Below are 21972 nucleotides of genomic sequence, written 5' to 3'. Positions count from 1 at the left end.
GAAATCGTCATAGTGACCTAATTGAGATCAGGGCCGGCTCGGGACTACTTGAGGCCCTAGGCGAAATATAAAATATGGGCCCTTATATACAAGCAAAACTATAAAAATAAATAGATGTATTTAAGTATAATATCATCATCTCTTTTGGCGGAGGAATACCTTACAACTTTTACAAATACATGAAAAAAATATATATATTTATATACATGAAATTACAAATTTAATATTCATCTAAAAATTGCTCTAACCCGTTGAAATGCAAAATCACTAATTAAACTTTTATATTCAATATCCTTTAATCTCTCATTTTTAATAGACAATAAAACTAATCTATTTAATTTTTCATGTGACACAGTAGAACGTAAATAATTTTTAATTAACTTTAATTTTGAAAAACTTCTTTCTGCAAATGTAAGAGAACCAGATTAGAATAATTATAGTTGAGCACAATTGTAAGTAAATATAAAGAAGAACTTGTAGTAGAGAAATTTAATTGTAAAGAACTCAATTTGTAAGGACTGATGCATATAAATACCTTGTCTTTTCAATTTTTTAAACGTTAGAAAACTGATAACAATTGAATATGTTTTCTTTTCCAAGTCTGTGATCAAACACAAAAAGAGGAGATTATGATCTACTTACTAACATTTAGTCAATTGAGTGGGGCTTTTTTTATCCTTCCAAAATAATAAAATATGACAATATTTTGTACTTTCCAATCTCCACATTAATTGAAACTGACAATTATTTTTTAACTTAAAATCGCACATATGTAACAAATTTACCCCAACTCTCTTTTTTACCAATTAACCAAACTAACATATATATATTACTATAATAATATATATATGGGGCCCTAGGCAATTGCCTAGGTTGCCTAGAAGCCCAGCCGGCCCTGATTGAGATAAAACTCAAAGTTGAGTAATTTTATTGAGACAAATTGAAATTGAGTGACTATTTTGAGATAACCATATAAATTTCAATGACTAGTGATGTATTTAACCCAACTAATTTGTGGTTAGAGATAGTTTAAGGTTAGGTATAGGTGTGAGAAGGGAGTTAGGCTTCGTGTGTCAGCTTTTGGTTCCATTCGGTGTGTGTTGGAGAAGCTGGGTGTGTTGAACTAAACCCTGAAAAATAGTTCCAGGAGTAGATCTCGCCGAGACTTACAAAAAAAAAAAAAAAACTTAATGCATTACTTGCCCTTCATCTTATTCTAATCTTTTTAAACTTTCAAAGTGTCTTGATAGTCCTCTAAACAAATGTAATCAATTAATCACTCAGTTGTAAAAGAGTAAAATGACTGAGATTGGATTATGGAGTTCTAATATTAGAAAGGACATGTTTTATAGCTGAGCAAGTAAAAACTTCATTTTTAATATATTTTATTATTTAAATTAATGTAATAACATTTTAAAATGCGTACAACACATATTTCATATTCAGTTTACTTTTTTTTTTTTAAACCATAAAAAATTGACCTTAAATAACCTTATTGAGACATTATCTAAGCTTTTTTTTTTTTTGAACAAACATTACCTAACTTTATTGAGACATTATCTAAGCTTAAATAACCTTATTGAGACATTATCCAAACTTAAGTGACAATCCGTAACATTATCTAAACTTAAATGACAATCGGTAAAAATGACCATCGGTGCGATTTACTTTTAATAAGACATTATTCAAAGTTTAAATGACGATTGGTGCTTATGTCAAAAAAAAAAAACAAAAAAAAGTTCCATACTTTTATGAAAATTTTCGACATATTCAGGTGAATTTAAGTGCTCAAGTCTCCGATTTGTTCACGGGTCCGATATATATCCGGCCCATCTAGACCCGTGTTTTTTGGCCGGATTTGGACAAGAAAATTTATTTTTTTAAGTCCAGGCTTGTTAAAACCCACCTTAGTTTTGGACAGAGATTTATAAAAATAGCACGGACCGATCCAGTTCGGCCCGCCTATTAATATTAAGTAATAAATTATATATTTATGTATTAATATTTATTTTTAAATATAAATTTTATTTTTTATATTAAAAATTATACATCTATATTTAGGCGGGCTTATATTGTTGGGGTTTGGAATTTGATTTTTAAGTCTAAACCCAGTCCGGTCCGAACTCACCTAAATTAACAACGGACTAGACTTGAGATGAGCATTTTTAGATAAAAGCCGCTAGACCCGGCCATGAACAGGTCTATCTCTGAGTCCACAAGAATGGTAAAAAAGGGGACTGCTGATTTGAATTACAATGTATTTCATCTAGATACTATAATTGACTTAAAATTGCATTCTAATGCGTCTGAATTTTTTTATTTATTGTACTTCTAAATAGAGGTCGTAAAAGTATATATGATCCAATTACACGACACAAAATCGATACATAATTTTAGTATATATATTTAATTTAGTAAGTAACGTGTCATTTTTGGATTAACAAAAAATTGACACAAACTTTTGAGTCGGGTTAACATACAAACCCAAAAATAACACGAACAATTTGTTCTTATATTTTTAGATGTCGCCTTTATTAATAATAGTAATAAAATTACAATAAATACTTATAAACACGATTTACCCTTTTATATATATTTTTTTATAGTAACTTTTATATTGTTATAAAGCCTAATACATCATTAGCTTCCTAAATTTGTATAATCTATAAATTTGTATATAAAAGTAGATTGACCCCTTAAAAGTAGATTATTTCGTATCATCAACTCCATGTACTTGTCCGTAAAAGTAGATTACCTCCTTAAACTTTATAAGTGGCTCACCAACTCCCTAAATTTGCTTATTCCGTAACAACTAATTACAAAAACCATAATATTAACTCTCAATCCCCATCCATTCTATCTCTCAAATCTGCAACACTAACTTTTATAATAGGTTAAAAGATAGAAGAAGAGAAAAAAATCAATGTTATCAGAACCGGATCGGACATCAAACCGGATTGGTGACTGGGTCACAGGTCACTTGGTCGGACCGGATGGCTCGGATTGGTCGAACCGGATGATGTAATAAATAAATAAATAATATATATATATATTAAATATATATAATCAATTTAAAATTATTTTTATAAATTATATATATCCAAAACAAATTATAAACAACTTTTGGTTTGTTATTTTTTGTCAACTTGAGACTTAAATACATAATGGATAAATAGAATTTAGAATAACTTGAAATATGTAAACGTATTCTATGACATGCGATCTTTTTAATGGTATATTATAAACTCAAAACGGACAAGTGATTAATGAGAAATTGACGCTTAAAGTGAACCACTTGAAATGCTTTAGAAGAAGCTAAATATAAACTAAGCATTCTTATCCCACATAGGAAAGAAATGAGAATATTAACTAGTTTATAAGTAAATGGCATTCATAAGCTTTTAAGTAATTACTAGGGGAAAGACTCTCTCACGCGCAGGGGGGGGGTTGCAGTCGATCCACCGTTGGGTTAGGGGCGCACACGTAGGCGACGCGAATGCCACACCGAAATTAGCAACTCGGTGTGAACCGGGTTGGCCGGTTGAACCGGTCCACAGCCGGGTCACACCGATTCTTGGAGGCTCCATTAACCCAGTCCAACTCGGACCGGCCGGGCCGGTCCGGGTTTCATAACATTGAAAAAAATTACCCCTCGAATAGATGAATATGATGTCAAAGAGTTTGGGAGAGGAGAAGATGGATTTAAAATCGCAAAATGGAAGAAGAAGATTAAGCTTGAAAGAACCTACTGGAAATTGATTTCTTTAATTTCTTTTTACTTTCTATCTATCTTAGTCAATAAACTCTTATTTTTATTTGTCCACGTTAATAAGTCAAATCGCCCTAAAAATGTGCGCCGTCCAAACTCAAAAAAAAAGTTAAATAAAGGCTGAATCCATAACAGAATCAATGACCAAGAGTATTATATCATCGTATATTTTTAAAAGCCACCATTAATATACGTACATAGTAAAATTACACGTGACCTGGGGCGCACACGTAGGCGACGCGAATGCCACACCGAAATTAGCAACTCGGTGTGAACCGGGTTGGCCGATTGAACCGGTCCACAGCCGGGTCACACCGATTCTTGGAGGCTCCATTAACCCGGTCCAACTCGGACCGGCCGGGCCGGTCCGGGTTTCATAACATTGAAAAAAGTTACCCCTCGAATAGATGAATATGTATTTTTTAGAATTTAAGTTTAAGATGTCAAAGAGTTTGGGAGAGGAGAAGATGGATTTAACGATTCTAATGCTGAAAATCGCAAAATGGAAGAAGAAGATTAAGCTTGAAAGAACCTACTGGAAATTGATTTCTTTAATTTCTTTTTACTTTTTTACTTTCTATCTATCTTAGTCAATAAACTCTTATTTTTATTTGTCCACGTTAATAGGTCAAATCGCCCTAAAAATGTGCGCCGTCCAAACTCAAAAAAAAAGTTAAATAAAGGCTGAATCCATAACAGAATCAATGACCAAGAGTATCATATCATCGTATATTTTTAAAAGCCACCATTAATATACGTACATAGTAAAATTACACGTGACCTGAAAACACAGCAAGGAATCGACATAACCCGATTACATTAAAACGATTATGATACAAAAGTTTTTAAATTGGGTTAGAATTGACTCGTTTTAACAGTAGCTCAAAATTGATATGATACCAATCCGATAATTGCCACCTCTACCTCGAAAGGATAAGATCTATGTATACAAATCTTATGGTGAAGATATAAAATCTGCAGATATGGCTTTATCTATCTTCAAGCAAAACTTCCCTAGGCAAAACGGCCGTGATAGTTATCCTGAAGTATTATATGTTACTTGAAATCAGTAAAAGTTTTGAAATCTGTATAAATCTATGAGTAAATAATTTGTTATTTCCTTTTATTTTTAGGGAAAATTACAAAACTGGGTCAAATGGGAGGCCCATTTACATATTAAACCCATTTACTAATTCTACTACATATCTAGACTGATTTGGTGTGACTTTCCAAAAATACCCTCAATATTTACGCGGAGCTCGCCCCATCCCGTCTGACTTCGCATATTCACCCGTACGCGAAAGCCTGCGAAGTTAATGTTTTAATTTACTTAATGAATTTAGTTCGCATATGCGAAGCTGAAGTTTGTTTTGCTTGATGAATTTAGTTCGCATATGCGAATGCTGGATATGATTTGAAGCTAATACGCGAAGTGGTATATAACAAAAATTGGCAAACAATAACGGATTCGAACATTAAAATCATAACATTATCAAAATTTACAACAAGATTGCTACAATAACAACATTCAAATCATAAAATTATCAAAATTCACAACAAGATTGCCACAATGAATTCTACTAACTAATCATTTCAAAGTGAAACTAACTAATCCGGTACCAATTTTGAAAAGAATGAGTAATCTTGGTGTGCACCATGTGACACATCCATCCCAAAAGGTCTGGACGTGTCGCACGGTGCACACCAAGATTACGCATCCGCTTCAAAATTGGCACCGGATTAAGTTAGGTCCACTTTCAAGATTGGCACCATAGGATGGACGTGTCCCATGGTGCACCCCGAGATTGACACAACCTCTCCTAATGAATCATTTCAGGAGTGAATGTGTCAATCTTGGGGAAGTTCATCCCTATACAGGAAGGAAAATCATCTCCCCTGCAGCCCAGTACGCCGCCTTCCAGAAAGGGATGTTACGTATTCAACCATCTACAGAAAAAATTAACCGTGTTAGTTAGGAAAAAAGACGATTTTGGCTTCGCGAAATGAAAATTAGCGAAGCATGCGAATGTAAATATGCAGGGGAAGAGGTGATTTTACTTCGCATATCAATTTTTTCGCGAAGTTTGCGAGATCTGAAATGTGACTATCTACGTCGCATATCGCTGCTTTCGCGAAGTCTGCGAGGTCTGAAACGTGAGGATCTATTCGCAGACTTCGCGAACTAATCGATTCGCGAGGTAGATTCATACGTTTCAGACTCTTTCTCTACGCAGAACTTCGCGAAATCATCAATTCACGAAGTAGATCATCACTTTCCAGGCTCGTTCTCTTCGCAAAGCTTAGCGAAACCATCAATTGCGAAGTGAATTCATGAAAAAACGCAAAAAAAAACAAACAGATGCTTACATTTTTCGTCCCTTTCACCCCCAAAAGCGACAATAACAATATGATAACATGGGAAGAACGAAGGAAATAACGTAGAAAAACCATTTCTTTGATGGTAACAAGAAGAAAGAAACCAAGCAACGAACAGGAAGATGAAAAACCATTTACTCGTTTTTTAGGGTTGGGAAGTTGCAGAATCAAGAGATGAAGAGATGAAAAAGAGAAATTCATTATGATTTTGACTAAATGGTGCAGATTTCGTGCAATTTAAAGGAAGAAAGGAAGATCAAAAGTCTTGAAATCATTAATGCTGGAGCAACTTTTCACATAACCAAGGAGATAGATGGAGCGGCAATTCGCAAGTGGTGGAAGTGGGAAGGTCAGGGTATTTTTGGAAAGTCACACAAAATCAATCTAGATATATAGTAGAATTAGTAAATGGGTTTAATATGTAAATGGGCCTCCCATTTGACCTAGTTTTGTAATTTCCCTTTTTTTTATCTAATATATTATTTAGTTCTCGTATTTTTTTTTATAAAAAAATAGGGACTAACAAATTATTTAATACTTGTATTTTAATAACACACTGTTTGTCTTTAACTTTTATTATATTCAATACCTCATTATATATTTGAATTATTAAGCAATTAAGTCCCACTATAAGGAACTAGGGATGACAACGGGTATTAAGCAATTAAGTCCCACTATAAGGAACTAGGGATGACAACGGGTAGGATACCCGCAGGTAGTGTCAATCTTAAACTCTTACCTGTTTATTTTTTAATGGCCTAATGCTTCCCCAGCCCCCTTAACTTGTCCAAATTGGTCATTTTACCCACTCAACTCATCGAACGTCCTATTTACCCCCTTAACTCCATAAAAGTGATATTTCTCACCCCCTCAACTTATCCATTTATCCCTCCAACTCATAGAATGTTCTATTTACCCCCTTAACTCCATAAAAGTGGTATTTTTCACCCCTTACAATCCGTTATCGAATCCTAAATTGATAAAAAAATTTAAACGTTAAACCTATATTTATGCTATTTTGTAAATGGAACCTAAATTGATACTTCCCCAAAAATCATAGGCCTATTTTGGTACATTATCCCTAAATATAATGTATTTAACTTGTTGATATTAATGTACTTGTTATTTGTATTTTTGATTCGTTCTTTCTCTTTTCAACTTTTTTTACTACTATAAAGGGATAAGAAATATCATTAAGTGGTGATAAATACCACTTTTATGAAGTTAATGGGATAAATAGGACATTCGATGAGTTGGAGGGGTAAAATGACCAATTTAGACAAGTTAAGGGGGCTGGAGAAGCATTAAGCCTATTTTAATTATCCGTATCTGTCTCATTACCCTAACGGGTATACTTTTTACACCCCATACCCGTCCCATTTAATTTGCTAGTACCAGCGGGTACCCTTACCTGTTAAGAATCAATAAATAATACAAAAAATATTACAAATTTAACAAAGTATAAATTTAACCAATCAACCATTTAAAAATTGAACAAATTGAACCTTAATAATTAAGAATAAAGTAGTTTAGTGGTATCACTTAATGGTTGAAAAAAAAAGATTGAGATTCAAATCTCACATTTTACATCTAAAAAAATATTATTTTAATATATAAAAGAGTTATGACGGGTATCGGGTAATATCCTGGGGTATTCCCATACTCGTTTCATTACCCTAACGGGTAATAGTTTTGATCTCATACCCTTTTATACAAGGTACGAGTAGTCTCATTAGGATCGGGTAGTGCTGGATACCCGCGGGTACAGTACCCGTTGCATCCCTATAAGGAACTAGACTGTTGAATATAACAAAAAAAATTAAACAGTATGATATTAAAATACGAGGACTAAACAGTATATTAAATAAAAATGTAAGGACCATTAAATTATTTATCCTAAATGTATATACCGATGGTAAACATTAATGATCTCCTAGAGAAATAATCTCTAACATTAAGGATTTTGAGGGACTTTTGCTCTTATAATGCTCCAAAGGAGCATTATTCCTTCGTAATGGCCCGATTAAAAATTAGGGTAAAGTTCAAATAAAACCCCTGTGGTTTCACTAATTTTCACATAAAGGATTGTGGTTTACTTTTTGTCAAAACAAGGATTGAGATTTCAAACTTGGATTAATGCTATTAAAGCCATCTTTAACGACCTGAAAATGAAAATTTTCAAGAATTAAAGTTGTTCAATGTCATATTTTCTATGTAACTACATTTTCGATTTTCGAAAATCATCTTTTTTGGAACTTTCTCTCTCTAAACATTAATTTTCTCTCTCTTTACCAAACATAATCTAAACAATCTCAAAATAAAAAAGTTGAAGAATTAAAGTTGCTTAGAATATTAGTAGTTCTTAAAATATGTCATTTTTGAAGTCGTCAAAGGTGATTTTAATAGTATCAATCGAAAAAGTCCTTATTTTGTTAAAGTTAAAAACCTCAATCCCCGTTTTGACAAAAAGTAAACCACAATCCTTTATCTGAAAATTAGTGAAACCACAGGGGTTTTATTTGAACTTTACCCTAAAAATTATTCTGAGAATGCTCGTTTAGTTAAGTCTGATAAAGTTTGTCCGACTTTAAAAGTAGAAAGAAGTCGGATGAAGTTTGTCCGACTTACAATTCAATTTGTGTAGCCCAAGCATTAAGCTTCACAACAAGAAAGTCGTTTCTCGTCGCAAAGAAATTGGATAAAGTTTACTCGAATTTTTAACAAAATATAAGTAAATGTCGGGGTAAATTACACCTATAGCCACTGAACTTTACTCATTTTCATGGTATGAACACAAACTTCAAAATGTAAAATAAAAGTTACTTAACTTTGCATTTTCTAACACTATGGCCACTAAACTTCAATCAACACCTCAAAATGACCATTGACGACCTCAAAATAGAAACATTCAAGACTTGATGATATTCTGAGCAACTTTAATTCTTCAAAATTTTCATTTTGAGGTTATTCAGGTCTTTGGTTAGGAGAGAAAGTGAACTTTTAGAGAGAAATCTCCAAAAATGGTGATTTTGGAAAATAAAAAATGTGATTTCATAGTAAAGGTCATTCTAAACAACTTTAATTCTTGAACATTTCATTTTGAGGTTTTAGTTAAAGTTTAGTGATCATAATGTTTGAAAAGTTTAGTGGTTTTTATCTTACCTTTTGAAGTTTAATGACATACCGTGGAAATGAGTAAAGTTCAATAGCCATAAATATAATTTACCCTTAAATGTAAATAGCAATATCCCTCACCATACATTACCATCATGCTTATTTTTCATTGATCACAACAACCTCTTATTTTTATTACTAGTGGCCCCACTTTTATTTAATATAGACTACCAAACACAATTGGGAGACCTATTACCCGCATTGTAAAGAATCGGACAAACTTTATTCGACTTCTTCATACTTTTTAAGTCGGACGAAGTTCGTCTGACTTCAACCTAAATAATTTTTAACCGGATCATGGTGAAGGACTAATGGGGAGGAGCATTATACGGAGTAAAAATCCTATTTTCGGGTAACAAAGTCTCAAGAGACGATGAAATGCTTACCGGAGTGTTTCAAGTTCCACGGAGAGCATGAACACGGTCATGAATCAACTTCCTCTCCCAATCAGCTACACCTTCAAAAGCATGTTCAGGAAGATTCTCAAATGGCTCCTTACATGGATCATTCTTGGCAAGGTCATAGGTAGCTGCTCGTATTGATCTTTTATTAGGTCCACATGGTCGCTTCGAGGTTAGTTTGTCATATGCTTCATTCAGCTGTTCATCAATCACATATTATCAATAGGAAAAGATCTCGGTATTAGTGAAGGCAAAATAGCATTCTCAGCCCTTTGATCTTTCATTTTATTTGGTAAGTGAAGCTTTCATCTTTTATTTGAAAGCATTAAGCGCTTCATCTTTTGTTTTCTGTCACATTAAGCCCCTAATGACCATAAAAATTAGTTTTGAATATAAAACTCGATTAAGGATCCGTTTGTTTTATCTACGGTTTGTTGTTTGCTGTTGGAAAAAGCTGTTTTTCCAAAAAGCAGAGATTCTCTGCTTTTATAAAATGCTGCTTTCTAGGTGTAAAAAACAAATAGGATGTCACTAACCAAACGCTTAAAACTCTCCTTTTGAAGTGAAAAGACAAAGAGAAGCATGAAAAGTAGCTACCAAACACTCCCTAAAAGTGTTAGGCGCGGTTCTCTGTCACTTAATTTTAGTATCTGTAATTTCAGTTCAATTCACTAGCATTCAGTTCAGTAATTTATCATTACTCATTATAATTAATTATTATTATTATTAAAACCATTATTATTTTTATAAGCCTTTTATTTTAATTATTGCTATGTTTAAAAGATTATATTATTATTTCAGTAGTAGTAGAATTCAGTTCAGTTCAGTTTACTTAATTTCAGTAAAAAAAACATAGCCTTATTCATTTCACATGGGTTAGGAATTTACACTTCGAAACAATTTTTAATGTGTAATATGGCTATAGAAAAACTGTAAAACCTTATTTCGAACCGTAAAAAATATAATTTTTAACACATGAAATTAATAACACTTCTATAACTGTATTAAATATTCACAACTAATCAATTTGACAAGCAAGGGCGTACTGTTATAGAAAATAAAAGATCAGGGTTTTAATGCACAAATAAAATGAAAGATCAGATGGTATGCAACGGAGGTCTTTAAAGTAGTTTTTAACCCAACAAAGGGGTAAAAAAAAGTTTCTATGGTCATTAAAGTAGGGATTTTGTGCATCAATGGTTACTAAAGTAGTTTGATAAAGTCAATAAAGTAGCAAATTTGAGTCAATAAAGTCATAGTCAAATCCGATAATTTGGACCATCGAAAAGCCGCCGTTGCCACGTCAACAACACTTCACAATATGTCTGATGCATGTCGCCATACGACAATTACTGGTACAGGTTACGGGTTAGAATATTCAAAATATTTATTTTTTCAATTGTCATGTGTCATTATGTGGCTACCACTTAGCGGCATACTATGATACTCGGACTCTTCATCTTGGCTGTCATACCAGTGTCGACACAATATGACAGTGACACTGGTATGAAATCCGTGTCAGACACGGTAGAAGAACATAGGATACGGTTATTTTTTTGGAGACCAGTTATTCTCTTTAAAGAATTTGAAGGCTCTTGTAACTTTGAAGAATTTGAAGCAACTTTAAAGATTTTGAAGCTTGTAGCTTGCGAATCAAAAGCAAACAATAAGTCTCTTTAATTCTCTAATTCTTTCTCTTCCCTCCTCAACCCTAATTGCTTCTACAGTATAAAATCTTCACTAAGAATAAAAAAATCCAGTATCCCGGTACCCGTGTCCAAATTTAGGACAGTATCTCCGTATCCAAAATTTTCAAGCTTGCTGTACAGGATACTCGGATCTGTACCAGTATTGGATACGAGTTCCCGAGTCCATGTAACATAGGCGACATATGTCTAATATACCGTGAGATGTTGTTGATATGGTTGTCACATTAGCTTTTCAGTGGACTAGATGGTTGGATCCTGGTTATAGTAATTTTGGTGGCACTTTACTGTTTTAGTGATTTTATTGGGTCAAAAACTATTTTAACGAGTACCACCAGAAAACAAAACTCTTACTTTAATGACCATAAAAACTTTCTACCCTTAAAGTAGCAAATTTATATCAATAAAGTCATTATGGGTGAATCCGACTATGTAGACCACCAAAAAGCTGACATAATTGAATGTCAACAACACCTCACAATATGTGTGTTTGACACGTGATTATAAAAATTAAAATTTCTGAATATCCTAACCTAATATGTTTGACCCAAATTGACCCAATTTGTTATTTTAATTTTAATTTCTACGTGGCAACATCAAACACTATGAGGAATTATTGACGTGGAAGCCACGGTAACTTTATCGGTGGTTGAAATTGTTGGATCCGATCATAGTGATTTTATTGACAAACAAAAGAAAAAGAAAAAAAATATACTTTAATGAGTCAAAAACTAATTTAGTGACCACAGATTAGGGATGCAAATGGGGCAGGGATTCTCCCTCCCCGTCGGTGACCCGCCTCGACGGGGACGGGGAATCACCAATAAGAATCCTATGGGACGGAAATGAAGATAATTTTATCCCCCGTAACAGGGATGGGGAATGGTATCCCCGTCCCGTGGGGATCCCCGACGGATCCCCAATTATTCTCCATTATAATTAAAATTATACTTTAAATATTATAATTTATAACATTTAACTTAAATTAAATAGACTTATTTTCAAATAAAAAATTAAATGGGTTAAATAAAATATTAGCCAGGGATTAAATGGATATTTTTCCTAACCTAAACTACACTAAAAGCATACATTGTTTGGAACAAAATCTAAAATTAGAAAGGAGAAGAGAAAAGAAATATATACTGGTTTTTTTTAAATATACATGCTGATTCCCCATGGGGACGAGGATGTGGAATAGGAAAAAGGTGTTTTTAAACGGGGATGGAAATCCCCACGGGGACGGAGATTCCCCACGGGGACAGAGATTCCCTGCGGGAAGGGGATAGGGGACAAATCTATCCCCGTCTAACTCACGGGGATGGGGACGGGGAATCCCCATAGGAAATGCATTCCCCGCTCCGCCCCGCTTGCATCCCTACCACAGATGCACAAAGCTCTTATCTAGTTACCATAGAAACCTTTTACCCATTAGTGAACCAATGACCAAGTAAAGAAGCAAAAAAAAAAAAAGTAAATTACAACTATCTATGGTATCTGAATTTTTCCTCCTTACACTTTCGTACCTAGAATTTATTTTTGCATAAGAAATTACATTGAACTTAAAGACGAACAATATAGTACCTACCTATAACCTGCTACAACTGGTTAACCATTAAAAATGTGGATAAATTACAACCATAGTACCTAAATTTTACATTCTTTCACACTTTAGTACCTAAACTTCATATTGGAACCTAGCCCTCATTTTCGTTCTTCTCTCCCTAAAACAATTTCTTTTGGATTCCTAAAATTTGAAAATAAAAAAATCCAAACAAATCAAAATCATTAAACTAGTAGGCGTTTTTCCAACTTCAGAGAATGGAAGTAACAATTGCTTCAAATTCAATCTAGCCATGCATGGAAGCATCCATAAATTTCTAATTGCAAATAAACTGAAGAAAGTAATACATTCATTGCATAAACAAAAACAAAAAATAAGAACCCTAATTCCTGTGGTGTAAGTCTAACCATAAAATTAGAAGTTGGACCTGTTCCACAGCGGTTTGAGCAGCGTTCATGAGCTTGGTGGCGAAACCTAACTTATGTGGATCCCCACATTTAAGTCACTGACTTGGTCAAACTAAGCGTCTTGTGCAACCAAACATGAAGTCTAGGTACCAAAGTGTGAAAGAATGTAAAGTTCAAATACCATGGTTGTAATTTATCGACATTTTTAACAGTTAACCAGTAATAGCAAGTCATAGGTAGGTACTAATACTATACTGTCTCCGGTCATCTTAAGTTCATATATTCTTTTTGCAAAAAATAAAAATTAGATATGAAAATGTCAAAGAGGTAAAGTTCAGGTACCATGATTGTAATTTACCCGAGATATATTTGAGGAAAACAGGTAGTGATTGAAGAATTTGAGGACTGACATTCATGTCGCAGAACCAGAACATGTAAGCAATTGCAACAGCAGGAGCCCTCCCAAGTCCAGCTGTGCAATGAACATACACTTTGCCTTTCCCTTCAGAAATGGCCCATTCCAATGATGAAACAGCTTTAGGTAATATATTTCTCAATGAATCTGGATCAAAATCAACTGCCTGAAGAAAAACAATTGATTAAAAACAGAAATTTTGACAAATTGAGATTTCTGTTAATGATTCACTAGGAGGCACCTACACTTCGCTCACTCCGACATTCTGGGACACGCACCCGATACTCCAAAATAAGTGTTACCTCTTTTTCTTTTCTTTTCGGCTTAATACATCCCTATTCTCCCTAGCCTCCTGTACGTTTAAAATGTTCAATTTATCCCCTAAACTTGTTTAAAGTGGTTATTAACCCTCTAAAATCCGTGTGGCGGAGTAACGAGAGATTTTGGAAAAGTTCAAATGTGTACACTTTAAAAAAGTTTGGGGAGCTAATAGGTACCTTTTAAAGAGTCACTTGGCTACTTTAAGCAAGTTCAATGAGTAAATAAAACTTTTTCATTGGAGGACAAATTTTTTTCACAAGTACAAGGGGCTAAAAAAGTATTTAGCCTTTTTTCTAATAGGGATACTTTGGGATACTATTGGGGCACTTTAGGGACATGGATTCTAAGTTAACTAAAAAAATACACTTACTTATGACCACATAAAAACATAATACTAAATCGTAAATGTCAAAAACATCAAGCTAAGTTCATACTTCATAGAGACATTAATGTATACTTAACGTCTTAACCTAAGTACCTAACTAGTGCTACTAAACTAATAACTATTCATTGTCACTTGATATTCTTCTGTCTGTGTCAGTCGAATTTCTAAGATTAATCTTATTTAAATGAGGAGGACCGGGCGAGGCGCACAAGGCAAGAGCCTTTTGAACAGGGCCTCGCTTTCTACAATCAACACTCACTACCTTGAGCCTTGAGTGAGACACGCCTTAGGCGCACGTGAGGCAGGCCTTTAACAACTATGGTTGATATATACAAAAACAAAATAAAATCCTATAAAAAAAGAAATATCAAAATCTAATAAAAAGAATATAGTACCCACCCCTTTTTTTGGTAGTTTAAATAGTTTGAAGTACCCATTTGTTTGCCGAAAAATATTGTGCATGAAAATATTTTTCTGATTTTCCAGTGTCTTATATTTTTTAAATACGTGTCCCCAGTGTATCCGTATCTCATATTTTTAAAAAATACTGTTTGACGTACCCGCACGCTATACGTATACACGTGTCGGTGCTTCCTAGATGTTTCCTAATAATGAAAGTGTGCTTACAGGCCTTCTCATATGGCGGATTCCAAGTTCTCGGCATCTTTTTACAATAGATTGCAAGTCAATACCCCAAAACTCAATGTCCTTGTCTTGCTGCAAATTTAGAATGTAGGTCACATTCTCTTCGTGTTTAAGATGATCTATATCTTCAGGTTTCTGAGGCTGGGATCCCACAATCAAATTATCGGTTATCAGATTGTAGTTCATACCTGAAACCGAGGAGATCAATGATCAGATAATAAAAAGGATTAACTAAGCTTCTGGAATCCTAATCCATTCCCTTTTACTTTTTTAACTTTTTGAAAACTCTAACCACCTACTAACTTTTTCCGTTTTCCGGTATGATAGTCAAAAATTGGAAAATACTTTATTATTCAACACAAACTTTTCCCCTATCCAATATTGCAAAGCAAATTAGTCGAGTTCAGAACATTTGAAGTTCCATAAGAGTTCAGAACAGGAAAAGAAGCATTTATAAAATGCCGGGAAAAAAGTTCACAAAAAGCTTGTTATTTCTTTATTTATATGTATATATATATATAGGGTAAATTACACCCATGACCATCTTTACTTATTTTTTTTATCACTAAAATTTAAAACGAAAATAAAAGTCCCTCAACTTTACACTTCTAATGTTATGGCCACTAAACTTTAACTAACTCCTGACGACTTCAAAATGGAAATATACAAAAGTTAAAATTGTTTAGAAAGACATTTACAATGAAATCAGATTGTTTATTTTCCAAAATCCCTCTCTTCATAACCAAACAACACCTTAATGACATCAAAACGAAAATTTTGAAGAATTAAAGTTGTAAAGTTGCTTAGAATATTATCAATTCTCGTAATTTTTTATTTTGAGATAGTCAACGGTCATTTTGAGGCAACGATTGAAGTTTAATGGTCATAATGTTAAAAGGTGTAAAGTTGAGTGACTTTTATGTTACATTTTGAAGTTTAATGGTCATACCATAAAAATAAGTAAATTTTAATGGCTATAGGTGTAATTTATCAATTCCAGATACTTGAGTGCAGACTGGAGATATAATAATGGATGAACATTTGAAGTTCCAAAAGAGTTCAGAATCTCTCTTTCTATCTCTCTCTATATAACACTCTCTCCCTCTCTCTCTCTCTCTATATATATATATATAACACTTAACTATAGGAAAAGAAGCATCTATAAAATAACAGGAAAAACAGTTCACAAACAGCTTGTTATTTCTTTATCTATATGTATATATAAGAAAGGATTAAAAAAAAATTTGGCCCTTGACCTATCCACAAAACGCGCCTTTGCCCCATGACTATCAATTTTTCACATTTGGCCCCTCATCCATTGCAATGTGATCCAATACCACCCAATTAAAACAACATAAACAGATAACTTCCTTGATCTGTCTAAATTGGGTGACATTGGATCACAATGCAATAGGTCAGGGGCCAAAAAAAAAAAAAAAAATTATAGATCAGGGGTAAAAGGGCATTTCATGGATAGGTAACAAAATGTCTCTTTAACCACTGATCTATCCATGAAATGCCCCTTTACCCTGGTGTTAAAAGCTCAGCTGGTTCGAAAACATCGCGATTTGAACCGATTTAGACGTCCTATGTTTGCTCTGTCTAAATTGGGCGACATTGGATCACATCATAGTTTTAAAAAGCGAAAGGCGAGTCAAGGCGACAAGGGCAAAATATCGCCTTGAGGAGAAGCGAGAGGCGAGGCGACGGCCTCTCGCACGTGAGACGACAAAAAATTAGAAAATAAAATAAAATTAACTCAATAAAAACTAGTAGTACTTAAGGATAGTTTAATTTCTAACCTTGTAAACCAAAATAACATAAAGTCTAATAATAAAGTGCTAATTCTTAAATCAAAATAGCATAGTATCAAGCATACTCATCCCCCAAATCCAACTCCTCATCAAGATCTATATCCCCATCAAGATCTTCCACTTCATCATCCTTATATTCTTCTTCTTCTTCATCTTCAACTTGATACTCATCATCAACCTCATCATGGACCTCATCTCTAACAACTCGAGGAGGATTGGCTTTTGACCGGGAAGAGGAAAGGAGAGAAAAAACATACTGGTGGTGATTGATGACCGGCCGCCGGCGAGCTGGGAAGCAGAAACTCGGTGGTGGAGGAGAAGAAGAGAGAGCCGTTGGAGTTTTGGGGGGTGTCTGTGTGTTTGTCTTTTTAATTTTATCGGGCTGTTGTCTGTTTGGTTTTAATATTTAGGGTTTTTTTTTTTTAAAGAAAAGGCTGACTTATCGCCTCTCGCCTGAGAGGGTGAGGCGATCGCCTCTTGCAGGTCAACCGCCTTCCATTCTGGAATGGAAGGCGGTGGGGTGATTGCCTCTGTCGCCTCTCGCCTGAGGCGACAGAGGCGATCGCCTTTTAAAACTATGGATCACATTGCAATAAGTTAGGGACCAAACGTGAAAAATTGATATATCAGGGGTAAAGGGACATTTTGTGAATAGGTTAGACTCCAAAAAGGTCTGTAATCCTATAAGAGAAAAAGCTAGATATACTTTAATTATGTTGGTCACAAGCTAGATACTTTAATTATGTTGGTCACTGTATTATTGAATCTACGTCACATAATATAAAGAAAAAACTTAATTAATACATCATCCACCTTTGAAGTTGTTCAAAAAAAGCTCTTCAACTTGTTTAAAATATCCGATAACCCTCTAACTTGTTTAAAATATAGTCAATTAATTTATCGATTGCAAAGAAGTAAGCTGCATACAGAAGATGTTACACACGCTTTAGAAAAGTCAATCAAATTGACACGTAAATGACATACGAACTTGGACTAACAAGTAGGAAAAGAAAGGGGTTAATTATCTTTTTCACCGTAGAATCCAATATCTTCTGTTACTTGAGGAAAATTATGTGGAAGGTGAAAATAATAATTAACCTCTTTTGTCGCTTACGTGTTAATTTGTTAACTTTTGCAATCGAAAAATTAAACAGGTTGAAGGGACTATTTGTACATTTTAAACAAATTGAGGAGCCGCCATCGAGACACATTGAAATTTCAAGTGACAATCAATCTTTTTGATTAGTTGAAAATGAATAACAAAAAGATGCAATCCAGATCCAGATTCATCACTGTGTCAATAAAAGTACCTCCATCTTTTCCAATATACATGCATTATAAAAATAGTTCATTATTATGAAATTGCAGAAATCTAGATCTCATCTGCCCAAATCTAGATCTCATATGCCCATCTACACTAATCGATTAGCACAAAATTGCAGCTAATACCATATAAAATTCCAGAAAACTAGATCTCATTTGGCCCATCTACACTAATCGATTACCACAAAATTGCAGTTATTACCATACAAAATTGCAGAAAAACTAGATCTCATTTGGCGAATCTACACAATCGATTAGCTTAATTCAATCAGTCTGATAAAAAAAGACGCAAAGATTAAGAACACAATGAACAAATTGAAGGATCAAATAAACTATATTTTACACAAGTTCGGGGCTATTGGAACACGTTAAAAGTTTAGAGGCCAATCGATTTTTGGATAAGTTAAAAAAACAACAAAAAGGTGCAATCCAGATCCAGATTCACCACTGTTTCAATTAAAGTACCTGCATTATAAAACCACTTAACTATTCTACAAAAAAAAATAGTTGATTCTTATGAAATTGCAGAAAACTAGATCTCATTTGCCCATCTACACTAACCGATTACCACAAAATTGCAGCTAATACCATATAAAATTGCAGAAAACTAGATTCCATTTGGCCCATCTACACTAATCGATTACCACAAAATTGCAAAATGGCATAAAACTAGATCTCATTTGGCGAATCGACACAATCGATTATCTTAATTCAATGCAGAAATAGGAATCGGAGCATAAATTCTAATAAAAAAAGGCCGCAAAAGATTAAGAACACAATGAACAAATTGAAGAATCAAATAAACTATATTTTAAGCAATTTCAGGGGCTATTGGAACACGTTTTTGGATTAAAAAAAAAAACAAAAAGGTGCAATCCAGATCCAGATTCATCACTGTTTCAATAAAAGTACATGCATTACAAAACCACTTAACTATTCTACAAAAAAAAAAAAAAAAAAAAGTTGATTCTTATGAAATTGCAGAAAACTAGATGTCATTTGCCCATCTACACTAACCGATTACCACAAAATTGCAGCTAATACCATACAAAATTGCAGAAAACTAGACTCCATTTGGCTCATCTACACTAATTGATTACCACAAAATTGCAAAATGTCAGAAAACTAGATCTCATTTGGCGAATCCACACAATCGATTATCTTAATTCAATGCAGAAATAGGAATCGGAGCATAAATTCTAATAAAAAAAGGCCGCAAAAGATTAAGAACACAATGAACAAATTGAAGAATCAAATAAACTATATTTTAAGCAATTTCAGGGGCTATTGGAACACGTTTTTGGATTAAAAAAAAACAAAAAGGTGCAATCCAGATCCAGATTCATCACTGTTTCAATAAAAGTACATGCATTACAAAACCACTTAACTATTCTACAAAAAAAAAAAAAAAAAGTTGATTCTTATGAAATTGCAGAAAACTAGATGTCATTTGCCCATCTACACTAACCGATTACCACAAAATTGCAGCTAATACCATACAAAATTGCAGAAAACTAGACTCCATTTGGCTCATCTACACTAATTGATTACCACAAAATTGCAAAATGTCAGAAAACTAGATCTCATTTGGCGAATCCACACAATCGATTATCTTAATTCAATGCAGAAATAGGAATCGGAGCATAAATTCTAATAAAAAAAGGCCGCAAAAGATTAAGAACACAATGAACAAATTGAAGAATCAAATAAACTATATTTTAAGCAATTTCAGGGGCTATTGGAACACGTTTTTGGATTAAAAAAAAACAAAAAGGTGCAATCCAGATCCAGATTCATCACTGTTTCAATAAAAGTACATGCATTACAAAACCACTTAACTATTCTACAAAAAAAAAAAAAAAAAGTTGATTCTTATGAAATTGCAGAAAACTAGATGTCATTTGCCCATCTACACTAACCGATTACCACAAAATTGCAGCTAATACCATACAAAATTGCAGAAAACTAGACTCCATTTGGCTCATCTACACTAATTGATTACCACAAAATTGCAAAATGTCAGAAAACTAGATCTCATTTGGCGAATCCACACAATCGATTATCTTAATTCAATGCAGAAATAGGAACCGGAGCAGAAATTTTAAACCGCAAAAGATTAAGAACACAGTGAACAAATTGAAGGATGAAATAAACTAACCTAGATCATGATGATACTCATAAGGATTCCTCATCATTCTTTTCATGGCGATATTGTACTCTTCCATTCTATTGTTTGAACTCGACGACGAGAACTCCTTTCTCGTAGGGTTTTCTTCGATTCCACTCTCTGTTAGCTTGCAATTGATCCTAGCGATTCTGAAACAAGCCTTGGGTACCAGAAATTTGGATGTGGATTTGTTTCTAATCGAGAATAAACCATTTTCATGTGGGTATGAGAAAGCTGAAGAGAGGGAAATGCAGTGGTTTGCACTAATCATTTTTCTTTTAAGTTTCTGTTAATTTTTTAGTAGCATAGCAGGTACATTTATATAAAGCTACAAAACTTTTGGGCATAATATCCATTCGGCTCCTTATTTAAAAGTCAATTAGGATCTTAAACTATTAAATCATCAATCAAAACTCTAAAATAACAAAAACTCATCAATTGAGTCCTCTATCTAAACAAAAATAATCAATTGAAGACTCATCAAAAATCATTTGGTCAAAAAGTTTCAGACCCTCCTCTCCAAACCCGTTTTGAACTAATACAAAGATTATTACAGTCTATATAAAATAGTCACAGTTTCTGATTTTAGCATAGGATGTAGATTCAATTAGAGATTTTTGTTTAGTTCAGAGACTTTATTTAAGATTTTCATAGTTTAGTGTTCCAATTGACTTCGCAACTTTAGTTTGGGTACCTAAAAGGTATGATGCCAAACTTTTGCAATTTTAAATACCAAAAACAACTTATCAATTATTTTTCAATATTGAGCTCTTCATCGTTAATTCAGTTATGGATTTAGTCTTTATTTAATTTTTCTGTAGAGTTTAAGAAATGAGGAGATCGATTTGGCGATTCTAGACCTAGTCAGATTTTTCTATAAAAGTCCTCAGCCCAAGCCCACTAGTAATTTAGACGGGTTCGGGTCGGGTTGACTCAGGCTTAAAAATCAAATCACAAACTCAACCCATATAAACCCAATTAAACATATATACATAATTTTTAATTATAAAAATAAAATTTAATACTTAAAAATAAATATTTAATATATAAATATATAAATTTTATTAATTAATATTAATAGACAGGCCGGATTGGGCCGGGCCGCGCTATTTTTATTAATCCCAAGCCCGTCCAAAAAATAGGAGGGCTTTAGCGGGCCTGGACCGAGCTGGTCTAATATCAATTAGCATCGTCCAAGCCCGGCCCAAGGGACACGGGCCTGGACGGGCTGGTCTAGGAGAATTCTAATGCTGAAAATCGCAAAATGTAAGGGGAAAACATTGAGTTTAGAAGAACCTACTGGAAATTGATTTCCGTAATTTTTTTTTTTACTTATTACTCTCTATCTATCCTAATCAATAAATTCTTAATTATTTGTCCACATCAATGGATCAAATCGCCCTAACGATGTGTACCACCGAAACTCAACAGAAAAGTTAAATAATGGCTAAATTCACAATAGAATCAATAATAAAGCACTTAATGTAAAAATAATATTTGATGAGGTG

The 21972-nt window shown here is 33.6% G+C and overlaps 1 protein-coding gene across 3 annotated transcripts; it reads right to left on the bottom strand.

Annotated features, from left to right (window-relative positions):
• Positions 1-4510: 4510 nt before the first annotated feature.
• On the bottom strand, positions 4511-20745 carry LOC136226281 (phosphoglucan phosphatase LSF2, chloroplastic). Of its 3 annotated transcripts, none has more exons than XM_066014666.1 (5): positions 20456-20745; positions 15143-15348; positions 13805-13975; positions 9706-9918; positions 4511-4810 (listed from the first exon to the last, which is right to left on the bottom strand). In XM_066014666.1, exons 1-4 carry the CDS (start codon positions 20733-20735, stop codon positions 9715-9717), a joined length of 861 nt encoding a protein of 286 aa, XP_065870738.1. In that variant the 5' UTR covers positions 20736-20745; the 3' UTR covers positions 4511-4810; positions 9706-9714. The 3 variants fall into 3 exon arrangements, with proteins under 3 accessions (XP_065870738.1, XP_065870737.1, XP_065870739.1); XM_066014665.1 differs by lacking the exon at positions 4511-4810 and adding an exon at positions 5237-5716; XM_066014667.1 differs by lacking the exons at positions 4511-4810; positions 13805-13975 and adding an exon at positions 5237-5716.
• Positions 20746-21972: the final 1227 nt, after the last annotated feature.

The sequence above is a fragment of the Euphorbia lathyris genome, chromosome 4 (assembly GCF_963576675.1).
Source record: "Euphorbia lathyris chromosome 4, ddEupLath1.1, whole genome shotgun sequence".
In the NCBI taxonomy this organism is placed as follows: Eukaryota; Viridiplantae; Streptophyta; class Magnoliopsida; order Malpighiales; family Euphorbiaceae; genus Euphorbia; species Euphorbia lathyris.
The sequence above is the reverse complement of the archived record's forward strand: the minus strand, read 5'-3'. Positions and strand labels throughout refer to the sequence as shown.

Coding starts and splice junctions, on each gene's coding strand:
- LOC136226281 (XM_066014666.1), bottom strand. CDS start 20,735: ATGATTAGTGCAAACCACTGCATTTCCCTCTCTTCAGCTTTCTCATAC. Junction 15,349..20,455: donor TGAGTATCATCATGATCTAG/GTTAGTTTATTT, acceptor CCTCGGTTTCAG/GTATGAACTACAATCTGATA. Junction 9,919..13,804: donor TCTGGTTCTGCGACATGAAT/GTCAGTCCTCAA, acceptor ATTGATGAACAG/CTGAATGAAGCATATGACAA.